The sequence below is a fragment of the Gopherus flavomarginatus genome, chromosome 2 (genome assembly GCF_025201925.1).
Source record: "Gopherus flavomarginatus isolate rGopFla2 chromosome 2, rGopFla2.mat.asm, whole genome shotgun sequence".
Classification (NCBI taxonomy): Eukaryota; Metazoa; Chordata; order Testudines; family Testudinidae; genus Gopherus; species Gopherus flavomarginatus.
In genome coordinates this window covers 114,589,103-114,613,136 of record NC_066618.1, presented here as the reverse complement: position 1 = coordinate 114,613,136, position 24,034 = coordinate 114,589,103, and the positions used below count along the sequence as shown (strand labels likewise).

The 24,034-nt window shown below is 39.3% G+C and overlaps 1 protein-coding gene across 3 annotated transcripts in view; it reads left to right on the top strand.

Moving 5' to 3' along the window:
- Positions 1-24,034, top strand: part of PTPN3 (protein tyrosine phosphatase non-receptor type 3) — a 330,496-nt gene that overhangs the window by 176,720 nt on the left and 129,742 nt on the right. For all 3 annotated transcript variants that reach the window (XM_050937681.1, XM_050937682.1, XM_050937680.1), the window contains exons 9-11: positions 1,715-1,802; positions 15,169-15,257; positions 21,250-21,313. In XM_050937681.1, coding sequence (XP_050793638.1) covers positions 1,715-1,802; positions 15,169-15,257; positions 21,250-21,313 — 241 coding nt within the window. The remainder of the gene's footprint in view (positions 1-1,714; positions 1,803-15,168; positions 15,258-21,249; positions 21,314-24,034) is intronic.

The following is a 24,034-nucleotide window of genomic DNA, read 5'->3' as shown; positions in this document are numbered from 1 at the left end:
AGCTGTTCTCAAACTTCGGGTCAGGACCCCAAAGTGAGTCGTGACCCCGTTTTAATGAGGTTGCCTGGGCTGGTGTTAGACTTTCTGGGGCACAGAATTGAAGTCCAAGGGTTTCTTCCCCCCCGGGGCAGCGGGGCTTGGACTTAGGCTTTGGCACCCTCGCCTGAGATGACGGGGTTTGTGCAGGCTCAGGCTCTGCCCCTACTCCGGGATCATGTCGAAATTTTTATTGTCAGAAGGGGGTCATGGTGAAATGAAGTTTAAGAACCCCTGATCTAGAGTTACTACTGCGTCTGGAAAGTCTTCATAACCCGGTTTTCTTACTATAGTTGTAAGGCCATTACAGTTTCTTACAATTCCTGATTTCAGGTCATTTGGTAGTTTCATTAGTCTCAGGACTCTCAAATCAAGGTACCTCACTCAACTGCCTTCAGAAGTTCATCTGGAAAATAGGTGTCTTTTTCTCCTCTCATCCCTAGATCCTTTAGGGCAGTAACTCGGTGGGACTGGGCTTCCTTCATCATTATACTTCCTTTCTATTAAGTTTGTCTTTCTGGATTTCAGTCACTTCTGCTAGAATGATCAGTTAGTGTGTTGCATTGTCTGCCTGTAAAGTACTGCAGGAAAGGCCTTTTAACAAAACAAAGTGGTAGTCAGAACTACTCCAGGATTCTCACATATCTTTACCAGGATGTAACTCTTAGTTTGTTTTGCCTTAAAGGCACTGAGTTTCAAAAGGTCAGATGGTGACACCTGGTACCTGCAGATCAAATTATTTCCAATTAGGAAATTGCGTGTCTTGTTCCTCTCCTATGCTGGGAAGAACAAAGGTGTGAAAGCTTCAAAGCCAACATATCCCAGCAGTTCAAGTTAGCAAACACAGAAGCTTACAAGAAGACTGGGGGAAACCATCTTCCAAAGCTTGCAGCACATTCATCAATGTCTGTTACCACATCTCTGGCAAAAACAAAGAGAAGGTTTTGTGAGAAGATTTGTGGAGTAGCTGTCTGACAATTTATTTGTTCATTCATAAAACGCTAAAGTAGATGTAACTTCTTCATATATTGTTTTTTTGGTTACTGGGTTTTATAGTCTGCTTTTCTTTAATTATCTCCTTTCATTGTGCTCTTCCTCTGCTTATTCTCTGGGGTAGGCTGCTTGCTACTTTCAGTTAATCACCAGACTGGAGCACAAGCATGACTCTGTGTGAGAATAGCAATTGGTCTGGAATCTTTTCCATCCCTGTGAATAGTTATGCCTTATGTTTTTAGTTATTTAAAGGTTCAGACTTTGAAAGTTGCTTCTGTTTGCCAGAAGCTGGGAATGAGTGACAGGGAATGAATTATTTGATGATTATCTGTTCATTCCCTCTGAGGCATTTGGCATTGGCCACTGTTGGAAGACAGGATACTGGGCTAGATCGACCTTTGGTCTGACCCAGTATGGCCGTTCTTATGCTCAAATGGGGCTGTGATGCAATTCCCTGGATTATATAGGAGGTGTCTAGAAGGAGCTAAAATACTGAATCTTTTAGCTGCTTCTGTGGTATTTGCAGGTATGATCAACCTGTCAGCCTCCAGACTACAGGATTCTTCTGCTTTGAAAAGAAACATTTGTAATAAGTTAAAATAGTCAAGTCAGTGAGCTTAATTTCTTGTTCTAACGTAATGTAGTTAAAATTAATAACTTTTTTGTTTTTTTTTTTTTTCTTTAGTGGTCTCAAGCAATCTGAAGCAGAGTCCTGTTATATAAACATAGCACGAACCCTTGAATTCTATGGAGTAGAATTACACAGTGGTAGAGTATGTTTACGTTGTCATTTTTTGCTTGGAAAAATAATTGAATTTATAAATACTATTTTTAAGACAAGAGTCTTTCATTAACAGTGAAAACAGAAGCACTTCAGTATTGGCCACACTGTATTTTGTTTTCAGCTTAATTTGTATTATATTTCTCAACTTTGCATTTGTCGTAAAAGTGTCTCCAGTTTTGTCTGTAAATTAAATTGAATTCATAGAATAGTTTTCCCCCTCATTTGAGGACATTTTGTCTTTGATACTGCACAAGATTTTGGAGAACAAAATATTTGCTTGAAGGGTGACAGTAAACTAGATTAGTGTGTGTTAAGTACTTGGAAACTAAGTGGCTATTTTTGTGACATGGCTGGCAGAAGCCTTCGGTATCACTTTGATTTCTAATGCATCCTTAAGAATCCCGATCCTTTACTACTTCAGTATAGTCTTACACCCCTAAATCTAAGTCTTGGGTCTCCATCTATTAACATGCAAAATATGAAAAATGTGTCTTAAAATGATTATAGATGGGCACCATAATGCATAATTTTCTCGAGAGAGGTCCCCTGTCCTAGCATGCCAGATAGGTCACATGATAGCATACCAAAGTCTAATTGCGCCTTTATTTTGTATAATATAAATGGTGAGCTCTTCTCAGTGTGATTTGCACGTGTCTCAGTTGCTGCCATAGTTGGCCATATTGTGGAACAAGAATTTCTCTTAGCAGAGCTAGGCACTTGTTTTCATGGTAAAGAACTGCTGCTGTCCTCTCATAGGTGGGTGATATATTGGGGTTGACATTCTGATGATCCCTATAAGTGAGGCCATGTTGGAGCCCACAAAGGTATTGTGGCAAATGCCATCATCTTTGCCCCCAGCAGCTAAGAGGACTGAGTGGAGATACCATGTTCCTTCCTGGGGATTTGAACATTTCTACACACAGCCTTTCCCAGGGTCCTTAGTGGTTTTGGCACTAAATGAAAGGAATGTCTAGGACCACCTTCTTCCACCCCAAAGGGGAGGCAGAGAGATTAGGCCTTTAAGATGGGAAAAAAATTATTGCATTGCTGGCCTGCAATGTTGTATTGCGAACCAGCAAGCCCTGATGACTAGATATGATTTCTCCCTCTGAGATGATTTCCTTAAATGCATGTAAAAATTGCCAGAGGATGCCAGCCAGGAGTTTCTAGCAGTACTGGAAGAGAGTAATATGGCTGCCAGGGCGTCTCTTCAGGCTTCCCCGGATGGGGCAGATACGGTAGTCAGAGCCATGACATCTGCAGTAGTGATGCACAGGTGCTCATAGCTCTAATTGTTGGTGCTTCCACAGGAGGGGCAGCAGATGATATATGGTCTACCCTTTGAAGGTCCAACTCTTATTTTGCAGCACACTGATGAGAAACTTCACAGTCTGAAGGACTGGAGGGCTAAGTTGAAGTCTTCAGGAATTTACACCCTATATCCTAAAAAGAAACTGTTCCTCCCTCAGTCATTCCAGCTTTATCGGCTGTTCATACCTAGACGTTCTGACCAGTCCAGAAAGAAGGGGACAAATCACAGGAGGAGGAATCTGCAGTTTTCTGCCTCTGGGACTCTTTCCAGGCAGCTAGGAAATGCCAAGCAGTCTGTTTGATTGCCATATTGAGGGCAGTTTACCAGTCTGCATTACACCAGTTTCTCCCACCCATTTTTTCCAGCAGATTATCCCACTTCCTGTGTGCTTGGGCCCATATTACCACAGATCAGTAGGTTCTAAGCCCTGTGGAACTTGGATACACTCTTCAGTTTCAAGTATCAGAAGGGTAGCTGTGTTAGTCTGGATCTGTAAAAAGCAGACGAAGTGGGTATTCACCCACAAAAGCTTATGCTCCAATACGTCTGTTAGTCTATAAGGTGCCACGGGACTCTTTGTTGCTTTTTACTCTTCAGTTTATTTCAGTTCCTCCCCCTTCCTCATCTCTCTTCAAAACCCACTCTCAAAAACCCAACTACTCAAGATAGTTAAGACCAAAGCAGATTGTGAAGAACTTCAAAAAGATCTCACAAAACTAAGTGATTGGGCAACAAAATGGCAAATGAAATTGAATGTGGATAAATGTAAAGTAATGCACATTGGAAAAAATAACCCCAACTATGCATACAATATGATGAGGGCTAATTTAGCTACAACGTGTCAGGAAAAAGATCTTGGCATCATCGTGGATAGTTCTCTGAAGATGTCCACGCAGTGCACAGAGGCGGTCAAAAAAGCAAACAGGATGTTAGGAATCATTAAAAAGGGGATAGAGAATAAGACTGAGAATATATTATTGCCTTTATATTAATCCATAGTACGCCTACATCTCGAATACTGTGTACAGATGTGGTCTCCTCACCTCAAAAAAGATATTCTAGCACTAGAAAAGGTTCAGGAAAGCGCAACTAAAATGATTAGGGGTTTGGAGAGGGTCCCATACGAGGAAAGATTAAAGAGGCTAGGCCTCTTCAGCTTGGAAAAGAGGAGACTAAGGGGGGATATGATAGAGGTATATAAAATCATGAGTGATGTGGAGAAAGTGGATAAGGAAAAGTTATTTACTTATTCCCATAATACAAGAACTAGGGGTCACCAAATGAAATTAATAGGTAGCAGTATAAAAACAAATAAAAGGAAGTTCACGCAGCACACAGTCAACTTGTGGAACTCCGTACCTGAGGAGATTATGAAGGATTGGAATATAACAGTGTTTAAAAGGGAACTGGATAAATTTATGGTGGCAAAGTCCATAAATGGCTGTTAGCCAGGATGGGTAAGGAATGGTGTCCCTAACCTCTGTTTGTCAGAGGATGGAGACGGATGGCAGGAGAGAGATCACTTGATCATTGCCTGTTAGCTTCACCCCCTCTGGGGCACCTGGCATTGGCCACTGTCGGTAGACAGATACTGGGCTAGATGGACCTTTGGTCTGACCCAGTACGGCCGTTCTTATGTTCATAAGGCTGTCCTCGTTCAAGAGGTTCAGTCTCTTCTCTTATTTTAGGAGCTACAGATGAGGTTCCTCCTCTTCAAAAAGAGAAAGGGTTTTATTCATGCCACTTCCTGATTCCAAAGGCAAAGGGAGGTCTCAGATCCTTATTAGACCTGCAAGAGGTGAATAAACGTATAAAGAAAATAAGGTTTTGTGTGGTCACTTTAATCTCCATTTTTCCCTCCCTTGATCCCACTGACCGGTACACTGCCCTTGACTTGAGGGATGCGTATTTTCATGTGGCGATCTCTCAAAGCCACAGGAGATTCCTAAGATTTCTAGTCAGCACCCAGGATCAGTTTTACATTCCTACCATTTGATCTGTCTATGGCCCTGTGAGTAATTACAAAATGCGTGGTGATGACTGTTTCTAAAGAAAACGGGGATACAAGTACTTCCATACCTGGATGACTGGCCAGTAGAGAGTTGGCCCAAGAGACAGGTAAAATGGAGTATGGCCAAGATCTGGTCCCTCTTCAGAGTTCTGGATTTGCTGATCAATGAGGACAAGTCAGTCTCCAGATGGTAGACTTCAAAGGAGCAGTCCTGAAAAGCAGATTTCAGATAATGTTAACCATTTCTTCAGACCTAAAAGCTCATCCAGTCATGACTGTATGGAACTGTCTCAGACTTGTGAGCATATAGCTTCCTGCACGTATATATTTGGGCACGACAGACTTCATTTCAGGATAATGCAGAGATGAGTAAGCTCAGTATGCTCCCCAACCTGCCACCCATTAGACATGCTGGCTTGAGTGCCTACAAGAGTGTTAGCCTCTTTGGATTGGTGGATGGATCCAACCAATATGTGTATTGGAGTTTCTTTGCTACTCCCTACCCACATTGATTCTGGTTATGGCTGTTTCTTCTCTGGGTTGTGGGGTGGGGCTCACTTGGGGCAGTGGTTCTCAACAATTGGTGCATGTATCCCTGGGCGTACACAGAGTTCTTCCACCAGGTACATCAATTCATCTAGATATTTGCCTAGTTTTACAACAGAGCACTAGAGAAGTCAGTACAAACTATGATTTATTTATACTACTGTATATACTACACATTGAAATGTAGGTACAATATTTATATTCCAATTGATTTATTTTATAATTATATGGTAAAAATGAGAAAGTAAGCAATTTTTCAGTAATAGTGTGCTGTCACACTTGTATTTTTATGTCTGATTTTGTAAGCAAGTATTTTTAAGTAAGGTGAAAGTTGGGGTACACTAGACAAATCAGACAAATCCTGCAAGGGGTACAGTAGTATGGAAAGGGTGAGAGCCACTGACCTAGGAAACCTGAGGACTCAAGGTGTCTGTTCACAACAAGATTTAGTTCTCCGCATAAATGTGTGAGAGTTGAGGACCATTCATCTAGCATGTTGGGCTTTCCTCCCTCAGATCATGTATGTGTACTAAATGATGAGGTCTAAATTAGCTTTTACCACTCAAAAGAGAGTTTGGAGTAATCATGGATAGTTCCCTGAAAACGTCCACTCAGTGTGCAGCAGCAATCAAAAAAGCTAATAAAATGTTAGGAACCATTAGGAAAGGGATAGATAATAAGCCAGAAAATGTCATAATGCCACTATATGAAACCATGGTATGCCAACACCTTGAAAACTGCATATAGTTCTGGTCTCTTTCTCTCTGGAGGCTAGTGATAGGCACACACCAACCCCTGAGTCCTTGGAGCACGCCCCACAATCTCCAGCTCTTAACCACTGGACTCTCAAAGAAATTATCAGGTTTGGTGTTCCTAAGGGAGCAGTATACACTCAGCTTGATTGGTACAACTCAGGATCACATCTTTATAACATCACAGTCCTACGATATATTTCTCATGCAAAAATAATCCTAAATTTCCTGTCAAAGGCTAACATTTAAGAGATACCGAATAAGGGTAATGGAATCAGAAAGGGTTACATATAAAACAAAAAGTATATTTTGCTTTTTAGAGTCTAAACTTAACTTTAACAGTCTGAAATCCTTGTATGATGTGGTTTCTCACCTAAAGCAGTCTCCCAGCTTCACCAGCAACATGACTGGGATCTCCCTTTCATGAATATAAAAAGCGCTGTCCTTTTTGCTTCCTCAGCAAAGGATAAAAAGCTATTCTTTGCCGCCTTCTCATACCCTAGAATTTCATTGTTTTGTTTCCAGAGTCAGAATGATTCCCCGGGGTTTATTCTCTGGTGTTGTCACCTGTTGACTTCCTATCCCCCTTTTTGACATCCATGTTGGCCCACAATGCTTAATCTACATGGCCAACAGAGAGACCGGTGACTCAATGTCCTTTGTCTAACCCAAAACCTGTTGTCAGCTCTGTAAATATACAAAACTCCTTAAATATCCATCCATCCCACAAAGTTTGAGAATCAGTATGACAAACGTTTTTATTAGCTTCCTCACTTTTACCCTTTTTGGATAAATACTATGAAAGCAATGTGTGTAATGAGTGTTTCAGGCCTCTCAAGAGTTACTGTTGCAGAACAGTGAACTCTTCACCAGTTGGTATTGAGGGTTTTTTAGGGTTACACTTTACATTTCTGGGCACACATTCTCCTCAAATATTCTTCCTCTAGATACCCTTTTTGCTAGCAGAGAAGAAACATTAACTGCTTCGCTTCATTGCCTAATTTCTGTCAGCACATTGAGTTTAAAGTAGACTTGGTTTTTTCAGTTTTTTTAAACAATATGTATATCAAATATATATCAAATTTAATAATATAGATGACATGCAAAAACTGTGTTAAAAGAACATTCTGAAGGTTACAAAATCAAGCACAAAGCTTGGCAATGTCAGTACAATCTTAATTGGGCAACTTTAACTGTGTTTCAAGGGGCTACTTAGGTACCTGAAACTTTTTTTTTTTTGGCGAACAACTTAGAAATTAGCTGACAGGAGCACTGTATCTAATTCCTATATAAAGAAAGAAAAAAATACGAACACAAATTAAAGCTATATTTAAAGTTTATATGCAAGTTTAGAACAATCAGGAGATAATACAGCAAAGTATTCCCAATCCCAAGCCTTGAGGTATCAGTTTTGGAACCTTAACACAGATATCAGAAACACAAGTTTGATACTTGGTACACTATTTTTTGTAGCGATAAATAAGATGTGCTCAAAATCTGCTTAGCCATGTAACTGATGTTGTTTTTTAAGTGTCTTACGTTCCAAATTGTGAAGAGGAGAATGAGACAGATAATTTGTTCCAGGAATGTTTAAAGGTAAAATAAATGATTAAAAACAAACAAACAAAAAACACCCAGATATGAGTAAAACAATGGATAATGCCATAGTCTCATCTTGGCAAAATTGTCAATGGCCTTGTTGATATCCAGGTGTTTTGAAGCTTCACATTCACAGGCTAAAATTACCAAATCACTTAGGCGTCCATCTCCCATTGTGGCTCTTAAGTAGTCATTTACTTTCTTGAACACAGATAAGTACCTGTTGTTTGATGCAGAAACTGGAAGGCTCAACAATACAATATAGAGAGCTGAGACTGGTAACTTCTTGCTAAGTCTTTGAGAACAGTTCAGAAATCAAAGTCAATTTTTTTGGTGCAATGTGCATCTTGGCAACTTCAACTTCTGCATCCAGATTGCTAAAATTGCTGCCTCTTGATCTGCAGTTTTTTTTTGGTTTCTCATGTTCAAGAAAATTTTCACTCTTTGGGTCTTAAACATTTAGTGCAGAAAGCAAAGTGGAGTTGGAGCTGAATGGTCTATCAAGCTCAGCAAGAGTTCTGTCCAGAACAGGATAGTAGAAATCAAATTTTATATATTCTTGAGTGTTCTTGGGAACATCATGTTTAGAAGACTGACCCAGTGTACTAGAAACAAAAAACAAGGCCAGTTTGGAGGATATTTTGTTAGGTCGTCTTACTGTTTTTCTATTGCTGTGCTCAGCAGTTGCAACTGCTGACCTGAATAGCAATATCAAATGCCTTGGCAATGATTTTTCTCCTTCCATTTGCTTTCAGATATTCTAATTTCTTGAAGAGCAGCAACATTGCTTGCTACTAATTCCACGGCACTTGATATATTAAGGTTTTCATTTTGCAGCTCTTCTGAAGCACTATTCAAAATCTTGAATATTCTTTCCAAAACCAAGAGCCTCAACAGAAAGGAGGCCACTAAGCCCTTTGCAGTGCTAGTTGATGGTTCACCAGCTCCCTGAACTGAAATGGTCGCAAGTGTTTCTACCATATCTTGCATGCAGTTTTCAAAGGGAATCTCACTGGCATGACTAATGCGTTTCACATAATCTACCTAGCTCAAGTACCTTCTGGCCTAGCTTCAGCTGTGCCTTAACAAATCCACAAGCCATAAAGAAATAAAGGGGATAAACTTAATAGCATCTTCCTAGAGATTTCCTGATCTACTTACACATCTGGGGTTTTAAGAGTAGTTTCTAGGTATGATACTCATGATTTTTTTCATACCTGGCCCAGGCTTCTTACAGCATAGCTCTGCCCTGTCCACCTCTCCCTGGGAGAACAACAACAGGCAGACAAAAGGGGAGTCGTTTCAATTTTTAAAAAAGTTCTAGCCTTCCCATTGGCTGTTTTGGACAGGTGCCCACTCACTTCCTTTTACCTATGCATAGCAGTGAGACTTTTTAACTCTTTACAGGTAGAGCAATTATAGAGCAGCTACTAAGAGAGATTTTATAGTTGCTGGCTAGATGTCCATAAAAGGGAGCGCCCCACCACCAGCTTCATTTATCACAATTATTATTTGTAACAGGGTAATACCTCTATAGCCCCAGGCAGGTGCAATAGAAGACAGTAGACTGCTGCTGTTGATTAGGAGGATTGTCCATCTGTATCGTCTCAGCTGCTGACTGGTGGAAGCAAATGACAAGGCAGGGTAGGTTGAAGCTCGTGTAGCAGAGGAAACTGACCGTGGGAGCTGTAGGAGAATCCCAGCTCCTGGAGGAGGGGACTTGACTGTGTGGTGCTGCAGGTAAGAGCTCTGCCTGGGGCTGGGGCATATACTGCAAGCAGATCTCTGGTATGAAACTCGGGTGGGGCAGATGCCCCCTATCCTTCCTAAATGGCACCCCTCAATCCTGCCTGGGGCCGCTATTGCAAGTAAAGGCCAGCTTCATTCCTGTATCTCGAGGCTGAAGCATGCTCAGTTGCTCTGTGGGAATGGCACCATGTGTAGTCTGATCACCATTAGGAGTTGTGAAAGGCTCAAGCATGCTCAGTGAGGAAGAAGTCTTTGGATCTAGCAAGTCTCTACTGAGTATGTGTAACTGGTATTTTTTTTCCAGATATTCATGACTTGGCTAGATTTGGGCAGATTTCCACAGGAAGGGTTAGAGACCCTTTCCTGATACAAAGGACAGTCTCTAGCCCAAAGCATGGGGGTGCTAGCGCTTTCCAAAGAAAAGGTCACCAGAATCTTTTTAACATTGAAAAAGGTGTATTTTTCCCTAGTCTCATTCTTAAATAGCTGAACCATTTTGCTGAAAATTTCCAAGAAAATTCAGCCTGAGACAGATACCCAGCATGGAAAATTTGAGCCTGAATGGTTGAAGTTTCCTTGCAGTGTTCTTGTAGCCATGTTGGTTCCAGGAAATGAGAGAGGCAAGGTAGATGAGGTAATATTTTATTTGACTCACTTCTGTTTGTGTAAGGTTGCTCGAAAGCTTATACACAGAGCTCTTCTTTGGTCGAGGAACAGAAGCAGTGTGTCTGAGCTAAATACAAGTTGGGACAGATTGTTAAGATGAAGGAGTAACATTGGAGGTGGTCACTTGAAATTAATGTGCAGTTGGGGTTAGATTGTTATGCATAAAGGATTTGAAGTGGGCAATTAAGGGTACCAGGCAGTATGGTGTGTTACAAATCATTGTAATGAGCCTTCAAACCAGTGTCCCTGTTATGTTCATGGCTTTTGTCCATGTCTATCAGAGTTATGAATGTAAACCCCAGGCTCACCTTTTGAAGGTGTTATGTGGTTTTCATTGAGGACAAGTATTGAAAGATCAGCTATGGAGTGATCTCTTTGTGAAAAAGTGTTCTTTCATGGGTGATATGTTTCTGTCTTTTAATATTTTTCTGAGAGAGTTCAGAGCATAGTGGTTGTCTGGTTTCACCCACATAGATGTTTTTGGGGCATTTGATGCCCATGATGAGGTACCAGCACCACATGTTCTAATAAGCATGTGAAAAACCCCAGGTATGTTGTCGGGGGTAGTGACACTGTCTAATTAAAATATAACCATGCAAGTCATTATTGCTACCACTGTGTTATAATTGCAACGAATCATGTACAAAATACAACGCATGGCCACAGAGGATTAAACAGCTTCCAGGCTAACTAACCCAAAGCCGACCTTTAAAGACATGTTAGAAATGATAATTAGGGCCATTCTATGGCTAGATAGGCTAAACTTTGAAATGCAAACCTATTTTGTCAGAAGTGATACTAATTGTGTGTATCTTAGATGCTACCCATATAAACAGACAGTTCCTGTCTGTCACTATAGCTATTATTCAGAGATCAAAAGGGAATATTAACATTTAACATTGGGTGAAATAATGTCATTGTCTATATGTCTCTTTGAAATTTGTGATAGTCTGCCTAGTGGATAAATTGCCTTTTGTTAATTTGTGTAACCAATTACTGGTGGTGGTGGTGAGAAAACAGAAGGTTACATCAAAAGCCAATTGTTTACCCAGGACTGTATGGTCAAGTGGATGCTAGAACACTCTATATAAAAAAGACCCTTGGGTCCTGATCCTGTTAATCTCAGATCTGCTTGAGGTTTCATGCAGGAGAAGCCTAAGCCACAAGGACTGAGATCCCTGTTCTGACTGGACTGCCCTGAAATATAAAGATTGAACTATAACCTATGGACTATTTCTGAATGAACTCTTAGCAACTACAAAGCTCACCATCTCTGCTATGAATCTGAACCTCAAAAATTGAACTCAAGTCTATATGTATACTGATCTTTTAACCGAACTCTCTCTTTTCTCTTTTAATACATTTTAGTTTAGTTGATAAGTATTGGCTGTAGTTTGTATTTCGGTAAAATCTGGAATATTCATTAACCTGGAAGATAATGTATCTGATCCTTTGGGATTGGTAGAACCTTTTCTTTTATATGATGAAATAAGATTTTGAGAAATCTTCATCATATATGACTTGGGTACCTGGATGGAGGCCTGAGGCTGGATTACTTTAAGGGAGCTATGTTGTTTGGACTTCTGAGTAACCAGTAAGGTATAACAGAAGCTGTTTAGTGCTGGCTTGGTAAATTGAAGTATTGAATTATCAACCATCTTTGGGGTTTGTCTTCCCCATTCTTTGCAGTTCACCCTAATTGAGTGACCTCGACTGGCTCCCCACCGGGACCCTTGTCACAGGGGTATTAATCATCATGGCAGTAGAGATATATCTGCAGGTTTTATATTTGTTGTTCTGGCAGGGTCTGGTGCTGCTTTGAGTGCCACTAAACAAGGCCACTCAACCAGAGAAGTAGATCACATCATAGATTTATTAGCACCTAAATACCCTGGGAGAACCCTCTTCTGTTCAGGAAATTTGTAGCACGCTAAGCTGTCTGCTACCCTTAATTGCCCACTTCAAACCCTTTATGCCTAACATCTAACCCCCAGGTATACACTTCATTTCAAGTGACTGCCTCCAACATGTATTATCCCTTAACAATCTGTCCCAACTTCTTTTTAGCTCAGACACTCTGCTTCCTTCCCCATACCTGAGGAAGAGCTCTGTATAGCTTGAAAGCTTGTACCTTCCATCAGTAGAAGTCTTTTTCAATAGAAGGTATTAGCTCACCTACCTTGTTTCTCTGGTTAAAGTTTGGCAAAGCTATAAGCAACTGAGAATAGGGTTTTATAATGGGAAGTGTTAGGCAACCAAGTGCTAAAAATAGTATCATACCTTGGAGGTAACATGGGTGGTGGCTTGGGCTAGCCACCAAGTATGTATCCAGCGGGTCCAGGCAGGTTTTTACTCCCTGAGGCTGCTAGTCTGAGCTGAAACCTGTGGTACCCCTGACTGTGCTGCTACTTTTAACATGCTGGCATGTGTCCGTTTACCTTTGCTGAGAAGTATGCTCCCAGCTACTGTGTAGACATACTCTGAGGATCTCTCCCTCCCCACCCCCTCGTGTTCCCAGTTCTTGGTCATTATGCTCAGATGTGTTTAGTCTTAAAGGTTTTCGATTTCACTATCATATCAGGGTGAGGTTACATCAGCATAAAACCCCTCAAAAAACTTGATCAGGCACACCATCTGGAGGAACTGGATTAATTTAGTTCTTCTCTGTTAAATGGTTATCAATCCATCATTTCTGCTAACATTTTCCTCAATTAGTTCTTACGGGATCTCCCAGCTTTTTCTCCAAAGCTTGCTTTTAATGGGCCACTGTAATCGTGTTTATCAGCCTAAAGAGGCAAGGTGATTGAATCCTGATGTGCAAGTCAGTTGTTCCTGCTTGGAGCTGTTAAACTGTGCTGCCAATCTTATTTACCCTTTTCTTTCTATATTAACCTCTTTAGAGACAGGATTTGTATTTATTTTCTTCTTACCAGTGGAATATAAATTACTGATAGATACTAAATCTGGCACAATATGTGTTTACCCTCTACAGTGTACTAGGATACTTAAAATTAGGTGGCACATGAATTGATAATGTATGTGGCAGAGAATGTTCAGCAATTATTCAATCTCTTATTTTATATATTCTAATAAACTTGTATAGAAAAGATAATTTGTTCACATATATTCTGTATTCTGCCAGAGTTTTGTTCAATTATATTCTACCTGTTTTATTCTTAGAGTCGTTATGGTACAGCAAAAATGGAAATTGGGGATTAAGGGAAATATATTTATACTAACTGAGCAGAGAGAGCCATCTAGAGGAGAATTTAGACCATTGAAAGTTTTCCTAAGAGAATCCAGCATTACCTTTAAAAAGTGTGTTATAAAATTTCTTAAGGCTGCTCTTCTGAACAAAATTTCTTAAGGCTGCTCTTCTGAACAAAAGCCAACATTTTAAATATTGGGATCCTAAAGTTAGGAACCTAAATTTACATTTAGGCATAAATCTTCAACTCCCTGTAGTAATATGTATATTATAAGATGAGTACATACATAGATCACAGTGAGCTAGGAAGCCAAGGATTACAATTTTATATTGGACTTAAAGGAAACATCTAAAACTTTGGCTAAGCAATATTTTTTTTCCCAATACACAGTAATTCTAAAATTTCCTGTCTGCATAATTTCACCTGCATGAAAAAGCATTCCATAAGTATGGTTTTCATGAGATTTAAGGTCAGTGATGAGAACCACAGGACAAAGAGGGAATGTTTGGCTAAAATCACAGGCTTAAAATTTATTATGTAAATTATCCATATGCTGTTTGTAGACAATAATTTGTGTCTTTATCATGGTTAATGTGCATGGAGGTTGGACATCCTGCAATAGCAAAGCTGGTTAATGATCCCAGTATTATGTCCTCTTGATTATGTCACTCATATTCTACTACTTTAGGTAGTAGATTCATTATAAGGCCTCAGTCCTGCAAATCCTGCTGTGCACATATTTGAATTTTACACAGGAGTAGTCTATTGAAACATACACATACTATTGATTTTTCAGAATTTTATGTATGTTGGGAACACCTTTATAGCCATCAAAATAACCGCAACAGGTGCCCAAAAGAAAGGAATCCTGACAAATTAATTTACTCTTAGGCCAGGACACCTCTGCCTCTTGACCAGAAGTCTAAGATCTTTAATCCTGATCTGTTGCACCAGAATATGACACTACAATGGATAGTAAAATTGATCTGTTATGCATATCAACATGTACGTGGTCCTGACCCACTTTTATATAGAGAGCTTAGGCCATCTCTCATCCAGCCAACTCTCCATTTGCCTCTAATTGGTAAGTCCTTCTGGAGTCAGAGAGAGGAATTATTTTCCAAGTCCTCCCAAGCAGTCAAGGATTGGGATGCTGGGTGCCCAAGCTCCTAAATTCTTTGAACATTTAACAAACTGACCAGGGACAAAAGGTCTACCCCCTAACTGCCTGCTGCCGCCTTATAACTGTCTCCTACTGACACACACAGTACTAAACATAATTGCATGAGGTAACGTTACAATGCTTCTCTCAATAGCAAGACTTTTATATTGCATTGTAGGTCTGACCAAGTTAGAAGAAATAGTGCAGAAATCTTACTCTTTGAATTGTAAGCCTTTTGGGTTACTTTTTTATACTTGTATATGGAAAACACTGAATGAATTCACATGCAGAAATAATATGTATTTCATAGGCTGCTTCTTTGTTTTTACAATGTTTTTTTCTTTTTCAGGATCTACATAATCTAGATTTGATGATTGGAATTGCTTCAGGAGGTATTGCTGTGTACAGAAAATTTATTTGCACAAGTTTCTACCCCTGGTAAGTGTTACTTGTTTCTACTTCCTTTATTAACCAAGAGTTACAAATGCTGTTTTAAAATTTTAAATAATATTTTCACATTGCTTGATGTTTATTTCAAAGAGGAAAAATCTATTACTGCAGGGGATAGGTTATGTTTTTGTGATATGCATATGGTTCTCATTGGGTTGAGTTAAAGTGAAAGCTCTGGACTGGCGACCTGATCCTACAAAGATTCATGACTGAGTGTACCACTGAGTTTAAAGGAGTCAGAGTTCAGAGGCAGACTACTTTCATATCTGGGTTTTCAGGATTGGGACACTGGTGACCCTCCACATTCCCTGTCCTTAGGCCCAAATGACTCTGATTAATTTTTTTAATATTGCTAAACAGCTCAGCAATTAATTGTGGATGATCAGCAATTTTATGTATTTTGGCAAACATAGCATTTGCTTCTGTGAAAGAAAGTACATAACCAACAAAAATGACAATTATTGGCAGTTTTCAGGAGGAGTTGGGATAAATGAACAAGCAGAAGAGGAATAAAACAAGTCTACAAGATCATCCAGGGTTGACTTATAGGTTTGGGGTCTTCAAAGGAGAAGATACTTTGATGTCTGTGTAAAGCTGAAAACAGTAGTATATGTATTCATTTTTGATAGGGAAGTCCCATCTTGGTACAGGAAGGAGATTTTAGAGTTGCTGACCCCTATGCAAAGTGATTGAAATGTTATACACATCTCTGGCCATAAGATTTTGGAGAGGGTCCAAAAGATGATTCTCCACTTCTTCACCTCCTGACCCTTCTCGTGTAAAAGTGGGATTATTTGCACTTCCTTCAGTCTCCTCAATTGTGGAACTGGTGCCTAGCTGCCGGTGCATGTTATTAGGCATAATTTACAACAATTTTCTGGGGAAAGTTTCCAAAGAAGTTGGTGCAAATCTCCCAGACCTCACAGAATAATACGTTGTGGTGAGTTGTAGATTCTCCTCTTCTGCCTCCGGTTATTTAATTACATAAACTACAGAATAACCAGCAATATGAATATATCTTAAGTACTCAAGACACCCCGTCCTTTTATCACAAACTTAAGGAGCGTCTGACAGTGTAAAGCACTAAAATAGATTATAAATTATCTATCCTAAATTATCTTTTTTTTTTTTGCTTATATCCTTCATTTCACTCCTTTTTCTCCATTCTTTGAAGTGTTTCATCTTTTGAATAGTATCGCCTGTATAATTCACTTGGGGATAGTGCAACCATCCCAAATTCATACCAATACAAACTTCATACGACACCATGATGTTGTATGTATTTCTGTGTATAATTTAATGTATTATAAAATAAAGATTTATTTTATTATGCACCTCTGATTCTCTTGAAATCTGCCCTTTAGTCCTCCTTTATTAATTCCAGCCATTCAAATCTTTAAATGCCTTTAAACAGCTGCTATTTTTAAAGATTGTCTGCCAGACAAATATTTTCTTCCTTTTCACACTTTTATTCTACCAAAATTACTGACCCATGGTCTTGGGTGGGCAATATTTAAGTCCTGCACTAGTGATATGTAAAGTCTAATATCGTGATCTTTCAGGTCTAGAAACAGAAGTGTTATTCCATTGAAAAGGGACAATTCACTGCTTTCTACAGCACTTCTAGTCTTGCAAAGCGTAGAAAGTTTGGATACTGGAATTGCGACATCATGTATAGAAAGCTATTTTAAGTAATGTTTTGAGTCTTCAAATCTTTTTACTCTGAATTTTCCCCCTCAGGCATATACAAGTTAGACTCATAATAGCTGAGGTACCAGGATTTGCAGGTGAAAGTATGAAATTGGTAGGAACAATCCTAGAAATGCTCTAAAATAGTCTCTTTCCACAAAAAAAAACAAAAAACAAAAGCAAACTTCGATATATGGGAGAGATGCTTTGTTGGTCTCCTTTCTGATTGCATCGATACATCAATCATGACTCAGCCACTCATAAGCAATGGGGTCCACTCAAATCATTGTGAGAAAATACAGCACCACACCTTCCTATACTATACATGCAGAATGCATTTTGTATTTTGTGTGTTTAGACATATTATAAAAAGATAAAATATGATAAATTTCTGTAATGCCCTCAATGTATTTCACTTAAAGGATTACACAGCCTATTGGGTGGAGGTGCTCGGGTGGGGAAAACATTATATAGTGACAAATGATGGAAAAGGAGCTAGAATTCTAATAAAAAGCTAAATCCTGCTTCAGTTTACACTTTGAATAACACTGTTGTAAGTCAATAGGGCTTCTTGTGGTGTAAGTTCATCAGGACTTGGCACAAACTTTTTTGAACTCAAGGTGGCAGCAAACACCATCAAAGCTCTCTTTCAAAAAATTCTGGAACAATATTCTGCAGTATTAATAGATGGCAACAATAGGACAACAATGCTGTGGGCCGGGCAGCTTTAGAATAGCTTTTCTGAGAAGCCTGCAGGACTATATTGAGGTTACTTGTTATTAACCGAAATCTAATTGGCTGTCTACTTTCATTGGATTTGATACACACAGAAACTTCCAGATTGGTGGTTGAGAAAACAAATTTACAGCTAAGGAAACGTTTTCAGTTAAAGTCTAAAGTAGCAGCTTTGTTTAGGTTAGCTTTAAGTATCAGGACAGACTAATCAGTTTGTTGAACTCCTTTGGATTTCTGTTCAGTCTGAAATTCTAAAGACATAAGAACATAGGAATGAACATACTGGGTCAGACCAATGCTCCATCTAGCCTAGTATCCTGTCTTCTGACAGTGCCAGATGCCTCAGAGGGAATGAACAGACCAGGCCAATTATCTAATGATCCATCCCTTGTTGTCGAGTCCCAGCTTCTGGCACAGACACTTGAGATTCTATTGCCAGCTGCATAATTTTCTTTTTTCTGATCTCAGTAAATGAAAGGAAAAACCTGAGCCAAAAGATTATCATATGTAGTGGGACAAAACTACTGCGTACTTTAAGTGTAAGCAGTAAAACCTAGTGAATTTGTGAATTTTACAGGGAGCTATTGTAAAGATTGTAAAATGAATGATAAGGGTGCCTGAGTTACCTATAAAAATGTGAATAATTGCATGATATATAGGTTATGTTCTGGATATGACATGCTTGAGCATTCATGAAATGTAAGTTTTCTAATGACAGCATAATCCATTAGAAAAACAAAAAAGGAAGTCTCATGGATTACTGTTACTCACTACCATTCACTTAAAAAAATTGTGTGATGTCACAGGTGTTGGTTATAAGATTAAATAAATCTATGTCCTTTTAACAAGTGTTCTGTGCCTCTGAATTAAACTGCTGGAGTGGTTCTCTAAAGAAGCAGCACTGGCATTGAAGAACAGACAGTCTTGAAAGTGAGAGATGGTTATAGGGAGAGGAAGGAGTAATGAGAGGGAGTCAACAAGCATTTTAAGAGTGCAGCGGCGGTGATAGAACAGCCTGTGTAGCACATGGATTCAGTGCCTAGAACTAGGTATTATATAAAATAAAACATTAGAAAAATACCCTGGAGACAATACTTTCACCAGTTTGTTGAAAAAGCAAAACAAAAAAAACTGAAAAAACAAATTCCATCATGTGGAACCATCTTGACCTCTTGTAGGTCCTCAGCAGGATTGGTACCCATGTCCTTTAAATACACAGTACAGACTTCTACCACTTAAACCAATGATAAATAGTATCAGTGTTATGCTCTCACTTTTTATGTAGACTAGGCAGTAGAGAGGGACATGGCATAAACTTTCTAGTAGCTTACACAAGTATTTGCTAGACAGCAGAGGAATGTTGAGAATCTGTTCCTGGCTCTGTTTCTGATGATAGAGCCAAGAGCACAGTTTTGGTACATTCATTCTGAAAGGCAGTGTGGCAAAATGGATGGGATTTGCCATGTTACAGACAGATTCTATTTCCAGGTCTGCCACAAATGACACTGTACGGTCTGTTACCTTATTTATAAAACGGTTGAATGTTAGTCTCCTGTTTCCTAAGGCAGGAGTGTGAGGCATTGCTCAATAATAAGAATTGTAAAGTGCACAGTATTAACACCAATTAGTAGAAAGTGGTGGACTAGGACTTCAAGTTAGCTCTCAGCCCAATTCACCTTCCCCTAAGTGGTTGATGGGTCCCCTCTATACCCTCTATCTAGAGCTGTAGCTCTGTGACAATTCTGTAGGAGAGTCGGTGAGGATTGAGAGAAATCCTCAGTACGACTGTCATGTGCGAAGCTCCAAGGGTCTGCACCATACTTAATTAAGGTACAATATTCTGAGATTTTTAGCAGCAGCCTTCTAACAAGTATTACTGTGCAAGTGCAAATTGCAGTTTTCAGATTTATAAATTGGCGAAATCTGGATATTTTTAGGGGTGAGGCATCTCTCTAACTCCAAATATCCCTTAGTCAAATTTCTTTTCCCAAGCATGCAGGAACTAGAGAGCTTAAACAAACAAACCAAAACAAAACAAAAACGAAAACTGAAAATTTTAACATTGGCAAAACTACCTATTTTTCAATAGCCTTTTTCTTGGAAATCATGAAATTACTTTGAAACCTAATAAAAAATCCTGGGACAAAAGAGACAAAAACAATCATGGAAAATTTCATCCTGAATAATTCAGCTAAGTAAATAATATCAGGCGGATAATGAAAAGTGTTAGACAAGCTTTAACTATAGCCACTATTATCATCTCTGCCTATAATAAATGAATTTAGGAAATCACCACTGACACCATGTGCATTTAGAACATCACAGCTCATGTTTGTTTTTAACTATGTTACATAAAATATATAAGGATATTAGAGTTTTGATCAATCTGTGTAAGGAAAATCTTAGCACTCAGATCTGTCTCTTCCCACCACTCTTCCTCTCCCTTAATTCCACTAAAGCCAATAAGTATGCAATTAGAATGTTTAATGGATAACCACCAATTATTCTCTTGGGTGTTTAATAGTACAGTAGCGTAGGATTTTTCCAAAAGACAACTCCAAAATGTGGTTTCCTTTTCATACTCAAAATGATATTATCAATAATGTGACACAACTATTACCAATAGTAATATGACTTATATTGTCATCTGCTCTGTGTGACATTTTTGATATTGTATATGGCTTAATGTATCCTGTTATCAAAGTCTGACATTTGCCTCTTGGTACTCGGTTGTTACAACATAGTTCATTAGTTACACAAACTTAGTGCATTAGGTACCATTGTGTGCAGACAATGAAGAGGAAAATCTGATTCCATTGGGTCTTTGCTGCAAGTACATCATGCAGCTTTGTAGGTGAGAATTGCCACAGGAGGCTTCCTGCTTATGCAACAGGCAAGTCTTAGAGAGTATCAGAGGGTAGCCGTGTTAGTCTGGATCTGTAAAAGCAGCAAAGAATCCTGTGGCAAATTTGACACCATCAGCTCAGGATTGAACAAAGACTGTGAATGGCTTGCCAATTACAGAACCAGTTTCTCCTCTCTTGGTTTTCACACCTCAACTGCTAGAATAGGGCCTCATCCTCCCTGATTGAACTGACCTCGTTATCTCTAGCTTGCTTGCTAGCACACATATATATACCTGCCCCTGGATATTTCCATTACATGCATCTGAGGAAGTGGGTATTCACCCACGAAAGCTCATGCTCCAAAACGTCTGTTAGTCTATAAGGTGCCACAGGATTCTTTGCTGCTTTTACAAGTCTTAGAGAGTAACTATTGAATAATGATTTTTAAAAGATGCTCTCCATTGGCCAAAGTTACTGCTCCTCTCTCTTGCTCCTGTGCTGTTTTGACTGTGGTATGTGTGTCAGTTAGCAGCTAATCTCCACCCAAGAGATGGTTGCATTTTATTAGTCATGAATGTGTAATGCTATAATGTACTTCAGGATCTCTTAAGACTGGTGGGCATTATAAACATGTGTCATGTGTCACTTTTTCTTTGATTGTTTTGCTTTATTTTTATGGGTTGTTTCTTAGTTTTTTTTTTCTTTTTTAGGATGAACATATTAAAAATTTCCTTTAAAAGGAAAAAATTTTTTATACAGCAGCGGCAAAAACATGTAAGTAGTTCGATGGTTTTTGTTTTCCCATTTCATTTATCAAATTTGTAATCAGTATTCTGTAAATTCTTTTGACTTGTTCTGAAAGGAACCTGTGTAGTAATTTTAGCCTTAAATTTCAGTGGGAGAAGAAGCAGGCATTACCGATGCCCTCTGTCCTTACTGCCTTGCTCTATTTGGCTCTCCCCACTGAGTTTCCCCTTTCCTTCCTGCACTGGCTCTGGCTGCCATGTGCTGTCACCTTTTCTCCAGAGTCCCCTTTGTCCCCATTCTTATCCCCACCTCCTCAAGTTTAATTGTTTCCAGCCTCCCCCCACCCCCGTACCTGTTAGAGAGCTTATTCCTTCACTCTCTCGCTTCTCTGGTCCTCCTCGCATGAACGGAGAGCAGCAATACCTGAAATCCGAAGGTGCAAACAATTCGATGTTTATTGGGGTGAACTTCCAGCAGGCTTAAATCTAAGTTCCTTCTTCCTTATTTTCGAATCTCAACTTACTTCCCATTTGCCCCTAATTTATATAGTAATATTCACAGCTATACCTTAACCAATCATTCTACTAAAATTTACCTAACCAACCCTAACATATTGTAACATGATTAGCTAACCATTTATATCCCACCGCCTTAATTAGTTTACACTCAGCAAAATTAATTGTACAGCAGACAGAAACAATCACAGAACCAGACAGCGATCATGCAAATAAACATACAAAACAATACAGAAGTGAGGATTTCACAACTACATCTATAAAGACATAAGGGTTTCCCAGCTGTGTCTATTGATAAGCGAGTTCTTACCAGACAGAAAACTATCAAACTAAATTTCCTTTTACATCTTCTAGGCATTTTCCTTTCTCTGAAGGTGGTAGATCGGATCACCTTCCTAACAACCCCAGATTGCCTTATTTCAGTATGACTAAACAGGGCCTCAGACTGTCACAGTGAGAGAAGGCCCTTACACAGATTCTTTCTTTTATACCTCTATAACTAGCTAAATAATAAACAAATACCTAAATTCTTAAAGTACAGGCCTTTACAGACAGGCCTGAATATCTATATCCTAACAATACCCAAAATTACCTTCTTCATTTCACTGTTTTTTGGAGGTGTGGGGCATCGGGGGGACTGCAGAGGAGATCTTCCATTTACCCACATTCATCTGCCTTAAACTTTCCATTAGATTACCAGAGTGTTGCTGCCCTTTTCTCAGACACTCCACCTGCTGGCCAGCTGCCTGCAGAATCTGCTCTAATGGTTCGTCTACCCAACAGCTCAGAGGGGTAATTTCCAGCTTGAGTAGACATACACACGCTAGCTGTGCTCAAGCTAATATGATAAAAATAGCAATGTGGCTGTGTTGGCACAAGTGGTGGCTTGGGCTAGTCATCTAAATACAGTCTCTTCTGACTGCTTGGGTACATACTCAGACGACTAGTCCTATCCACTGCTTGTCTGTTGCCAGAGCCACACTGCTATTTTTAGCATGCTAGCCCCAGCATATATGTCTACCAAGCTGGGAGTGTACCCTATGTGCAGATGAGCCACTCTATAGCTGAGTGTCTCTGGAGGGGTGCATGGAGGGAGGAGACAGCACTGCAGGATGCACAATGTTTGGCACTGCTGCCTTCCATTCTCCCAGATACCTTCTCTTCTCCATGGGACTCAAAATTGAAAAATGATAGAGGAAGTATTATGGGGAAAAAACAGCAACTGAAAGATCTGGGAATAAAGCGGATAATGAGTGCCTTCCGTAGTTCAGTAATTATACAATAGTGTTTAAGTTGGCAAAATTGGATGGTATAGATGGAGATAGTTAAAATAATTGAAGTCAGAATACATTGCTCACTACAAGATTTTGTTATAAGGTATTTTTCTTGTAAACCAGTGGTAGTATAAGCTCATATTGTGGCAAAAAAAAACAGTACTGCAGTTGATGATAGATTCTAATTATTCTGATCTGTTTCCTCTAAGTCAATGGAGAAACTAGTCAATCTTTATTTTTGGAGGGGCGGGAGGGGGAGGGCAAGTGGGAAGCTAATTAGTTAGACAAGAACATGATAAAATATAGACACCCATGCTTAGTAATGTGTAGTCTGAATACTTTTGAAGATATTTGCATGTGTGGATTCTGTTTTAGTGAAAAATAAACAAGTATTTTTTTTAACTAAGGCTGTACATTTTCCCATGTCATTATAATTATAGTTACATTTGGGAGTGTTCTCCACCTATACCCAAATTATTAAAGGAGACAGATATGGACATCATCTTGTAATTTCTGTAATCTTAATCCTGATCAAAGATAAAGTGAAATTACAGCTGTTATCCTGGAAAAGTTGTCTCAGGCTCATTATTAAGTGAAAAATCTTCAGGGGCTCTCAGACACCCTTCTCTTTGGGGAAACAAATAGGGAAAAAAACTGGTGATTTAATGTAGCATTCTGTCTGATTTTGGGCTGTTTAGAAAGGGGGATGACTGCAGTGTTTAAAAAAAAAAAAAAAAGACAAGGTTGAATAATGCATTCATCAAGGCTGAATAATGCATTCATGTGTGGCTGCGTGACCCCAGGTAGGTCCCTGCAGAATGGCAGAACAGAAGGGAGTACAAGGAAGGAAACTTTCTCATTCCCAGGGGAGATGGTGTTCTCCTTATTTTTAAGTTGGACGGTGCTGGTGGTGGAGATCTTATACAGAGTGTCAGAGGATATGAGGAGGCATTCTGTGC